Source organism: Struthio camelus, chromosome 8 (genome assembly GCF_040807025.1).
Source record: "Struthio camelus isolate bStrCam1 chromosome 8, bStrCam1.hap1, whole genome shotgun sequence".
NCBI lineage: Eukaryota > Metazoa > Chordata > Aves > Struthioniformes > Struthionidae > Struthio > Struthio camelus.
The window spans coordinates 32,116,328-32,126,955 of record NC_090949.1 but is presented as its reverse complement, the minus strand read 5'-3'; the positions used below and the strand labels follow the sequence as shown (position 1 = coordinate 32,126,955).

General features: G+C 47.7%; 1 protein-coding gene across 4 annotated transcripts in view; it reads left to right on the top strand.

The window, feature by feature from the left end:
* Positions 1 to 201: 201 nt before the first annotated feature.
* Positions 202 to 10,628, top strand: part of LRP8 (LDL receptor related protein 8) — a 193,605-nt gene continuing 183,178 nt past the window's right edge. For 2 of the 4 annotated variants that reach the window (XM_068953191.1, XM_068953189.1), the window contains exons 1-2: positions 202 to 341; positions 998 to 1,117. In XM_068953191.1, coding sequence (XP_068809292.1) covers positions 272 to 341; positions 998 to 1,117 — 190 coding nt within the window. In that variant the 5' untranslated portion in view covers positions 202 to 271. Of the gene's footprint in view, positions 342 to 997; positions 1,118 to 8,806; positions 8,912 to 10,628 lie in introns of those variants that run through there. The other 2 variants (XM_068953190.1, XM_009683263.2) reach the window with 2 other exon arrangements.

The following is a 10,628-nucleotide window of genomic DNA, read 5'->3' as shown; positions in this document are numbered from 1 at the left end:
CTCCTCCGCACGCGGGAACGCAGCGCCCTGCTGGCGGCGGCGAACGGGAGCGGGCCGCCTCCCCCCGGGCCCGGACGGCGAAGGGAGCGCCGCGCGCGGGGGGTGCAGGGGCGTCGCGAACGCCGCCGCTGGGGCGGTGGCGCGCGGGGTCCGCCCAGCGGGGCGCGTCACGGCGGCGGCGGAGGCGGGGCCGGCGGCGGGCACGGGGCGGCGAGCGAGCGGCGCGCCGGCTGCGCGCACCCCGCACACGGCGGCGGAGGCAGCGAGCACCATGTGCCGGCCCGCGCTCGCCCGGCTGCTGCTGGTCCAGCTGCTGCTGCTGAAGCTGCACCTCGGCAAAGGTGGGTCCGCGCCTCCCTGCCTGCCTGCCCGCCCCCGCGGCCGCGCAGCAAGTGCGAGCCGCGCCGAGGCGAGCCGGGCCGGGCTCCCGCGGGGCGTGCGCGGGTGCTGCCCGCCCGGCGTGCGCGGCCGCTCGCTGCGAGCCGGGGCCGGGCGGGCGCCAGCTGGATGCGGTGACAGGAGCTGCCACCTTTAATCCCCGACGGAGGGGATTTGCGGCTCGGCGCCGCGCCGCGCCGCGCCTGCCCGGGGGATTTGCTCCGTCCGCCCATCCCCGCCCAACTTTCCTTGGGCCGGTTCCCTTTTGCGGGGGACGGGGCTGGGTCGCGCCGGATGCCCGTGCGTTTGGCAGCGGTAACGGACAGGCAGGAGGTCCCGACATCGGGGCGCTTCTTAATTTCTCTTTGTCTTTTCGCATTTCTGACTTCACCATCGTGTTTTCCCCGGCTTCGTGCCCCCCCCCCCCCCCCGCGCCTTTAGAGCGGCGCGGGGAACGCTCCCTTCTCCCCGCGCGGGCAGCGGCGCTGGCGGCCGCCCTCCCTCCCGCCGGGCTGCAGCGCCCCGCGGCCAGGTCCCCGGCCGGGTCCCGGGCCGGGGCCGGGGGGGCAGGCGGCGGGGGCGCGCGCCGCTGACCCGAGCGCGGCCCCGTGTCCCGCAGGTGCCGTCAAGGAGTGCGAGGAGGACCAGTTCCAGTGCGGGAACAAGCGGTGCATCCCCGCCATCTGGAAATGCGACGAGGACGATGACTGCTCGGACAACAGCGACGAGGCGGACTGCCGTGAGTACCCGCGCCGGGCCGGGCCGGGCCGGGCCGGGGGGGAGCGGGCCGGGCCGGGCCGTGCGGAGCGGTGGGCGGCGGGCCGGAAGGGCGCCTCTCCCCGCGGCGCCGCGCTGCGCTGCGCCTCTTTTTTATGAATGAATGAATGAAGTCGCGCCGTGCCCCGGCCGCGCCGCCGAGCAGCCGATCAGTGACGCGCCGCCGCCGCCGCCGGGCTCCGCGCGGGCCGCGCTCCCGGCCCGGGTGAAGCTCGGGGCGAGCGGGCGGCGGCGGCGCCCCACGCGCGGGGGGCAGCCGCGGGGTGTCCCGCGTGGGCGCCGCCGAGACGGTGCGCGGGGCCCCGCGAGCCCCGCAGCCCCAGGAGCTGCGGGCAGTGTGCCGGTCCGCGCTGCGTTACCTCTGCGCTGTTTCGCTCCCAGTTGCCGGCAGCCTGGCAGAGCATCTCGCAGCCCTAGGGGGGGCGTAAGAAACATCCGTAAAAGATGCTCCGGAGCATGGCTAAGTCTTGAAGAGATGTATGTTGAATTTGGGATTTCACATTGCAAAGGTTGCAGCAGTGCCGCATGTCTCACAAACTGTCTCAGTAGGATAATAGACGCTGAGCAAGCCTCGGAGTATAGTGCTCCGCATGAACTCTGAGCGTTCGTAGGCCAGAGGAACATATCAAGAAAAGAGAGTCACTGGTTATATGTTTTTCGGTGTGTGTCTTGTGCTGTGAACAGCTTCCCTGATGCATCTTTGTGGGGTGATGCTTAGCGTGAGCTGTGAGGCAGACTTGTGATGGAGAACAGGGGTTCCCAAACTCTTCTTAGTGGGAGACTTCTTGATATTGTAACATCAAGCATAAGACTTATTTCCTCTGTATTCAGAGGACTTGATATGCTTTTTGCATGCTTAAGTTTGTCATACGGGGGTTCAGCAGCACTACTCAATTCATATACAGCTACGATTTATGCAGAAATTGCTTCCAGTATTTAGAGGCAACTTGCATTTAAAATTTGTCGGATTACTAAAGGCAGCGAGGCCATGGCAGACTGAGAACTAGCTTGGACTTGCATGTAGTCGCAGTTGTGAGAGTCTTCTCGGAAGTGCATGAGTTTCTGGAGAGAGACACTGATCTGTGGAAGTGCTGTCAGTCTCTGAGCAGGCTAATAATGGTGTTCATGGAGCCTCTAGTTAAAAGTCCTCTTGTGTGTGTTGCACAAAAGCTGCGTGAGCTGCAGGTGGCTTTGGGCTGTGCTTGGAAACCCCTGTTCCAGAGGGTGTGGGATTGCGGCCGGAGCGGCGAGATTCGGCATCCGGCGCTCTGCGTTGAACTGCAGGTCTTTGGCCTGAGCTCCTTGCCTAGCATGAACGACTGAGCGGGTGAGTATTTGATGGGGAAGGAAAAGGAAAATGCAGGTGGCCTACAGGGAGTGAGCACTGCCCCCTGTATTACTTGCTGATACGTTTGTCCAGATTTTGTACTGTATTTGTAATAACTCATTGCTCCTTGAATATATATCCATGCTTGTAGAGCCAGGATGGTCTTGGCGTGTGTTAAGTATCAGTTTACAAAACAAACTGATCCTTGTGGTAGGCGGTCTATAAACACTGGAAGTTTTTGTAACTCAGAGTATCTTAAACAGTTCTGGAAGGAGGTAACAATTGTTGTTTTGTTTGTGGAAAAAAGCAGGGAGTTGACAAACTGGCAGTACTTTGCGTGCTTCCTACCAGAAGCCTTCCTTGCATAAAGGCTGCCATTGTTGGTTCTTTTTGCGCCTCCAGAGCTTTGCTGGTATAACGTTGGCTTTTTTAAGGGCATTTGAGATTAGAAGGAGAATGTCTCAATAATCATCCTTTATCGTCTCCTTGGAGTTTGCTTCCTACTCAGTAAATCTCTTCCTTCCTGATGGTGCTTCTGGTTAGTCTGCCATAGGGTTGATGTGAGAATGAATATGGCAAACTTAAGAAGTGAAGTGTGAAAAAGTAATGATCTCTGTAGCTCCTACATGGAGCAGCAGGTTACTCAGTACCGCTTTCTAAGATCTGTTAAGTCTATCCCAGGCTGCTCAGCAGCCTTCTTGTAAATCATGGAGGCAAATTATTTCTTGGTATGTGGCAGTTGATTATTTTGAGATTTTGCATGTGGGAAATTAAAAGAATCCAGTTTGATTTAGTTCTTAGAGGGGGGGGGGGAAAGATGATAAAAAAGCTGTTTAACATAATTTTTGAACTTTGTCTTCATTAGCTACCCCAGTCAATATGAGATCTCTGGCCCCCTGGCTCACTTGTGAGAGCAAGCAGCAGAGGGTAGCTGTATGTAGGTTAGAGAAATGAATGCAGTTGGGGCCTCAGACTGTTTGCATTATCGTACATTAGTTCATTTTGTAAGGTCTCTATTACCTTACGCAGAATAGGCGGTGTCTATGCATTGAGTTCCATTTAAAATATCTGTACAATTTTAGCATACTCCAAGAAGTATCCTTAAAGTTGAAACTTTATAAGGAAACTTCTGGTCTTCCTCATTGGAGTGAGAATATCAGTTTTGCATATGGTGGTATTTAAGTGGTATCATAGTCTGGTTGAGTCCTTTTAGTAATGTTGATGATTTTAAAACAGTCAAAGGTCCACCATAAAAAAACAGAGGGCTCTCACATTATGAAAGCATAGTGCTGAGGCTTTGAAGAGGAGCAAGGAAATAAGGAATGTAGAAAGTGTCTTGCCTGTTGGGGAAAGGCAAAAAAAAAAAAAAAAAAAAAACCAAGTATATACAGGTAATAAGTAAGTGCGAACTTACTTACTGCCTTACAAGAACTAGACAGAAACATATCCTGGTAGCAAAGAGCTATAATAAAGGAGCCTACCAGAAAGAAAGAAGGCAGCGCGCAGGTATCTGTAGACATGCTGCTTGTGAAGTGTTAACAAGAAAGAAGGAAGAGATACTAATTCATGTGCATAATGAAAATATATAAAGCTATACACAGATTGCTTAAATATGAAGATGTCTTTTTTTTTTTTTCCTGTAGCTTTTCAGACAGTGATTGCGTTTTATGGGAGGGGAAAAAAAGAAAAATGGAATAGAGAAATTCCTTGAAATGTTCCTGTATCTCTGCTAGAACAGAACTCATCTCCCATGAGAAAAGCAATAAAAGTTATTTCCCAGCTACTGCTGGGAAAATGAAATCTTTAGCTCTGGAATTAGAAACCTTGGAAAGCTGGTACAGAATTTAAATCTGTACAAGTTTATTGACTCTGGTTTATGTGAAATTAGTTTTTTGAGCTCAATCCAATCTGCGTAGGCCTGACAGACAAAAACTCAGAAGCAGTTTACAGCTTGCACTGTCATGGTCTGTGCTATACCTGAACCACAGAATGAGGATAAATAGCTCCGGGGTAGTTCTGAACATGATTTTTAGATTTATTTTAGTCCTTCCCTATATAAGCAAGTGATGCTTTTTCTTCTAAGGAAACCAGAAAGTCAAGACTGAATCGTATAGTCTGTTCCAGAGAATGTTTGCAGGTATGTAGTCATCGAGACTTTCTTTCCCTTAATGGTATAGCAGCAATTAAACCTTAGACAACTCCAGAGCTATTTTTATAGTGAGAAAAAGGTCCATGTGCTGAAGCACAGCACTCTGGCAAAGGATAACAACTCCTTGCTGAAATACTCAAGATGTGGGATACTGATTTTTGTTCCGCGTCTCCCTTAGTGTCGGCAGGCACTGCAGCGTCAGGTTGGTCCCTGGGCCGGTGCCCAGGGTGCCTGCGTGCTTCGCAGCAGGTCTCCCAGGGTGGAAGCTCCTAAAAAGCTCCTTTGATGAAGGAGCTGCTCTTGGAGGCTTTTTGCCCAATTGAACAGTGAGTTTCTGAGAGCAACTGAGAGTTGCCATTTGGGCCAACAGAAGTTAAGGAAGAACTTGCACACTGCAGCAAGATACAGATACGTTATATTGGATGCAATATAAGAGCTCTTAGTTTGATGGTTGTGTTCTACAGACTTTGGTGTGTGTTTTTTTTTTTTTTCCAGTTGAAAGAAGGATGCACGCTATCTTTACCCAGACTCAAGAGTATCTGTTTGAATGTTTCACTGGGGATTTGAATGGGGGATTTATCACCATAAATCCCCCAATATGGCAAATCATCTAATTGCAAAAAGTCAGCGATGGCTTAAGCCGGTTACCTAAAATAACACACAAGCTGTGAGACAACTTCAGCTGTATAATACCTGCTTGCAGGGGACACGGCCAAGTGCAAAATTACTATTTCTCTTTTAAAGCTGCGTTTTCCTTCTTTGTTTTGGGCTACTTTCTGTGTTGTTGCTTTCTGGTAAGTACTGTTCAGAGGGATGTTCGTGCACGTCTAGAGTTTAGGGTAAACCCTCCCTGGCGTATCAGCGAGCTAGCCCTGGGCTCAGCCCTTGCCCTGCCTCAGGGCCACAGAGTATAACATGGCTACATGGCCGAATCAGGTCCCCTTGCTCTCCAGGGGAGGAAAGACTCCTGCCCTCCTGCTGGGCTCGACTGGGAAGAGCCTGCAGAGCTGTTTTTCACCTGTTGCCTATGTGAAAGCCCAGGAGGCAGCCTGATATTCTCCTTGCTTTTCAGTACAAATTTCCCTAGAGTTGGAATTTGGGAATAAAAATATCTCAAAAGCCTATTATGAGAACTCAAATCTGGATCCTGTGAAGAGTTAAATATGGCCTGAGTGGCTTTGAAGCGGAGGAGTGTGATGGCGCTCAGTGCCTGCAGCGTCAGGGTTTGGAGCGTGACAAGGGGAGACAGCAGGCAGGCAGGATTGCCATATATACTCTTAACTTTTTTGTCCTCCGTTATCTATTGCTCCAGTTTCTCTTTGCATTCAGTGTTGAGTCTGTATTCCCGGCGCTGGGTGATTGCTGGACGTTACTCCAGAGACGCCCGTGTCTTTGCAAGTACATCGCTATGTGGAAAGCTTTAGGTTTCCTTGACGTATGCATGGCTGTATGCTCTTGCTTATGTAGATGACAGATAATGGGCTTAACTGGCCTGAGTTGTACTGTGTGGACAGCCTGGGTAGGGTTTATTGATCTCTCTGCTCCAGAGTGGATGTTGTTAATCACTTATCTTTGTTTCTTTGCTACGTTCCTGTTTGTTCTGTGAAACCTAACTGGCACGTGTTTTGGATCTGGGTTACCTTCCCTCTGCTGCAGGCAAATATTCTTTATGTAGAAAATCGAGCATTAAGTGCGTTTGTGAAACATGCTGTTCTCCCTTCCCGCATTTTCTGGCACACTCCCTCGAGGAGTTATTATTAACTCTAGGTGCAAACTGCTTTCCAGGAAGTGATGTTTTTCCCTCATTCTTGCTCGTGGTCTGGGAAAGGCATAGGGATCAGACTGGAGCAGGAGCGCTGAAAATACAGAGGTGGGAACTCAGGTGCCTGGGGTAACCACTGGGAGGATTGTGGCTACTGAGGGAGGAGAACTTGATTTTTATGGACTGCTGTGCTATGACAAGAAGGTACATGAGTAGCTGGCAGGAATAATTATAGGAAGAAGCAGTAATATGAAAAAATTTCCTAGGATCAAGGAGAACGTGAAGATTGGAAATCATAATTGAGTTCAAGATAGAAATGATGAAAGTGCAGTCAGAACAGACAGTGACTTGGTTTGTTTAGAAAAGAGCTTAGAGCTCTCATTTCGGAAAGCATAACAATATTCTACACTTTGAGCCAAGGTAGGTAAGCTTTATCCAGAGCGTTTTAATGTATAAAAAGATAAAACCAAAGTCAATGTCGACCAGTTCTGTTCAGTCTGTAGTGTTGCAGACCAAGGATTAGCACAGGTTTTGAGACACTATTTCTTACTGGTTGTTGTTGTTGTGGAAGATGCTTAGGATAACTTAGCATTCATCAGAGAATGTTTAGAGATGGATTAAAATGAACAAACTGTAGTTATGAGTCTGAGGGATCTGAATGTAATGTGTTTGGGAGTGAAATTTACCCTGTGTCTGGCACACTCAGACTAAGGGATTGCCAGTGCTAGAAACAATGAGTTTTCTCAAACCTATTGTCCACCTAAAAGAACAGTTAAACACACTGTAGAGGCTTGAAAATTGGTTATTTTATGTATTTCTAATAGAGCGGACAGTCAGCATTTCTTTTTTTTAATAGCACTGGCTTTTAAAATTCATACATGGTCTGAATTCACCGCATCTTTGGTGTGTCCTGGAGGCCGTGATGTCAAATTTGAGATACGTTTGTCGTGGACTTGATTTGGTGTGAAATTCTCCTGACCCTTGTACTGTTAGTTCATGTTGCAGCCTCTCTGCCAGCCTTTCTGCTCCCTGCAACTTTCCCATTTACCTGCAGCTCTTCCCTAGTAATTGCAAAGATGTTCCCTGAGCGTGTTACTGCTGAGCTCTGCCCTTCTGCGTGATTACATGCCTTATAAAATGCCTGAAGAGCTCTTTCTCTCTCTTTCTTTCTCTCTCTCTCTCTCTCTCTCTCTTTTTTTTTTTTTTTTCTGCTTTGCCCAGGAAAACAAATCACTGGGCTCAGTTTGAGTGATGGGACAAAGATTTGTGTTGCTGCTTGTTTCCTTATGCGGAGGCACGTCCTTGGTAGGAAAGCAGGCCGCTCGTTCCAGTGCGCTTTGCTTCCAGTGCAAGCAGCTGGTTCTAGCTAAAGGAAAGCCTGTGCTTTTCTATGGTGCATATTCAGGAAGTGTTAGAAATGCCGAATGTAATTTTTATGACTCTCTTTCCTGTTAAAATTATTAATACTTAAATAGCCGTAAGGGAAGAGAGGGAAAGGCCCTGTGATTTAATTAATGCAGATTTTCTGCTCTGTGGAAAAACTCAGGCTGAAATACAAGAGATAACACACTGATTAGACTTTAAAAGTTACAACAATGCTGTGAGCTGCTTAAAAAATAAAACTAAGCCCATCCAAACTGAAATGCTGTCAGGAACCAGATTTTAAACTGAGCAAAGCCAGAAGCTTTTTAAAGTGGAGGGGTGAGCTCCACCTCTGATGGTACCTTCAGGGAGAAGATCTGCTCTGTGCCTGGCCCTAATGACTTCCTCGTGGACTTCCCTGCTCTCCTGGCAAGGACCTTTGTTTGCCCCAGAGCTGGGGCTGAGCCGGCAGCCCGATATGCCTGGCTTTTTGTGAATAGTGTTGCCGCTCTCCTGCAGATGGGAGCCAGCCCTCGAGGACTCATGGTCCTACAAGAAATCAGTGGCAGAGCCAAGAACAGAGATGAGGTGACCAACCTACCAGCACAGCGCTCAATACGCTCAACCATATTGCTTACTGCGGAGGTACCTGTCGAACTGGTGGAAGTGTTTCAGTTTTCCCTCCAGGTTTCCTGTTTTTTGTCAGCCAAAGTTAAGACCTGGCAGTCAGTTTAACCTTGCAGTTAATGCCAAGAGCGTGTGATAGAAGCTAGGGGAGAACAGGAGCTATAGTTGGCTTCAAGGAAGGCTGGTAGCCTTTGGGACGTAGCCACATGAAGTGAACTTTGCTACCAGATTTTTTTTTTCATAGAGAAGATGCTTTGTTTCTGATACGCTGATATTGTTTGTGTGCTATTAATATTTATTAAAGGCTTGAGAGCATGTGTGGCAGTGTACCAGGACGAGAGCAGTCGGGGCTCAGGTTTCCATGGCAGCAGGAGCACAGTCCTCTGCTTGCAGAACCAGAAAGGCTCTCTTTGGCAACCGCTCTCTGCGCGGTGGTTACCTTTTCTTTTTAAAGATAGATATGTAATTTAAAATCTCATTTATAAGCGCTGCAGAGTCCTGTTCATGCTGGGTCAGGAGTCTGCGTACTGTAAGTTTCTTTATCTTTTCTGGAGTTCTAGCCTGGTTTCTGTAGCTTCTGTAGTTGGGAGATTTCTTTGACTTGCACAACACCGAAAAGGAGGGAAAGAGGGTATGTTTTAAAATCCTTTGAAATAGCTGGAAATTTCCTGTTGATTTCAGTTACATTTGGAATAGGTTGTGTTGTCACAGAGGCCTTTGCCTTTCCCAATAGTCTATAACACAGTTTTTATCAAGTTTAAAAAATGATTGTTGAACAGATTTGTGTGCACAAGTGCTATTAAACTGTAATTGTACTTTTTTGGTCATTCAGATAACTGCACAGAGTCCAGGTTTTAACTTTGTTTTGTATTTTAACTAACCTTGTTTTGTCCTTTTTGCATGCTTCCTTCCTGGATATGTAATATGTAGTATGATGTACACTGAGATAACATATTACTTCAGATCGGAGGATGAAAGAAAATCTTTGGATTCCCAGCCTCTGTCCAGCTGTGGATTACCTAGCAAAGACTTTCTGTCCATTTCTGCTTTCCATATGTAATGTTTAAGAGACTAAGTTCTCTAACTTTTCAGTTTTATTTTTGTAGATGTGGATGAGTAAGGTTCTAGGTTTCTTTCCTGATATGTTGCATGGGTCTGCTACCACACCGGTTGCTTGGCTTGCTGAGTTAGGAGTGAGGTATATCACAAAAGCTTACTGGATTCTCTGCTGGATTATTCCTTCCAGGTCTGATGCTATGTTGTGTGGTCCAGGGAAGTAGTTAAGGGCAGAAAAGTCACCAAACAGCGAGTGAATATGCTTGCAGTAAGAACAGATGATGGAGGCTGGCCATTTTGGATGTAAAATTGCAGCTATCCCTGTAATCATCTCCTCCTGAATCAAATCTGCATCTATGAAACTGCTTATAAACAAGAGGAATGTTTCTTTTGATAACAAATGTCTGTGTTGACAGACTGACAGGGCAAGAAGTATGCCTCCTTCCTCTGTAACTGAGTGGGTCTATTCATGTGAGTGTAGTTGTGTTACTCTGATTACACATTTGTCATCTGATGGCTACTTGGCAGTTAAGTTTTCTAGAAATCTCCACTATACAAATGGACTAAACATTATCTTATGGATGCTAAAACCAAGGCTTAGAGAAGTCATTGTTTGCCCAAGGCTGAAGAGTGATTCAACAACTCATTGTGAACATCAGTGACTCATCAGGAATGTTCCCAGTTTCTTATTTTCTGGTCTGTTATCGCATTGTTTTACATAGATAATCGTGTTCCTTGGATTAAGTGACTGTTCAAGGGTTTAGCCTCGGCCTTTGTCATGTATTTGTAAAATATTCAGAAAACTTCCAATGTTCAGATAGCTCACCGTTTCAAAATTTTCGTTTGGTATTGGGTCAAATGCAATAGATGTTTCAAACAGATCTCCCCTTATATGTAACATCAGAGACCCACGCAACAAGAACATTTGAGCATGAGTTGTATTGATGGTACTTAAATTGCTTTTCATAATGGACTTTATTTTTAGATGTTCTAACATATCCTAAAGAGTATTAGCGTACAGCCTGTATAAAGACAGGCATCAGTGCGGCCACCTTGAGGATGTGGTGCAGCAGCACCTGTTTAATTCTGCATAGAAACGCAAAACCTGAGGCTAAGGCAAAAGAGGAGATTCCTCTCCATAATTCTGACTGTTGTTTCTTGCTAACCTCACAGAAAACAAGAACACATCC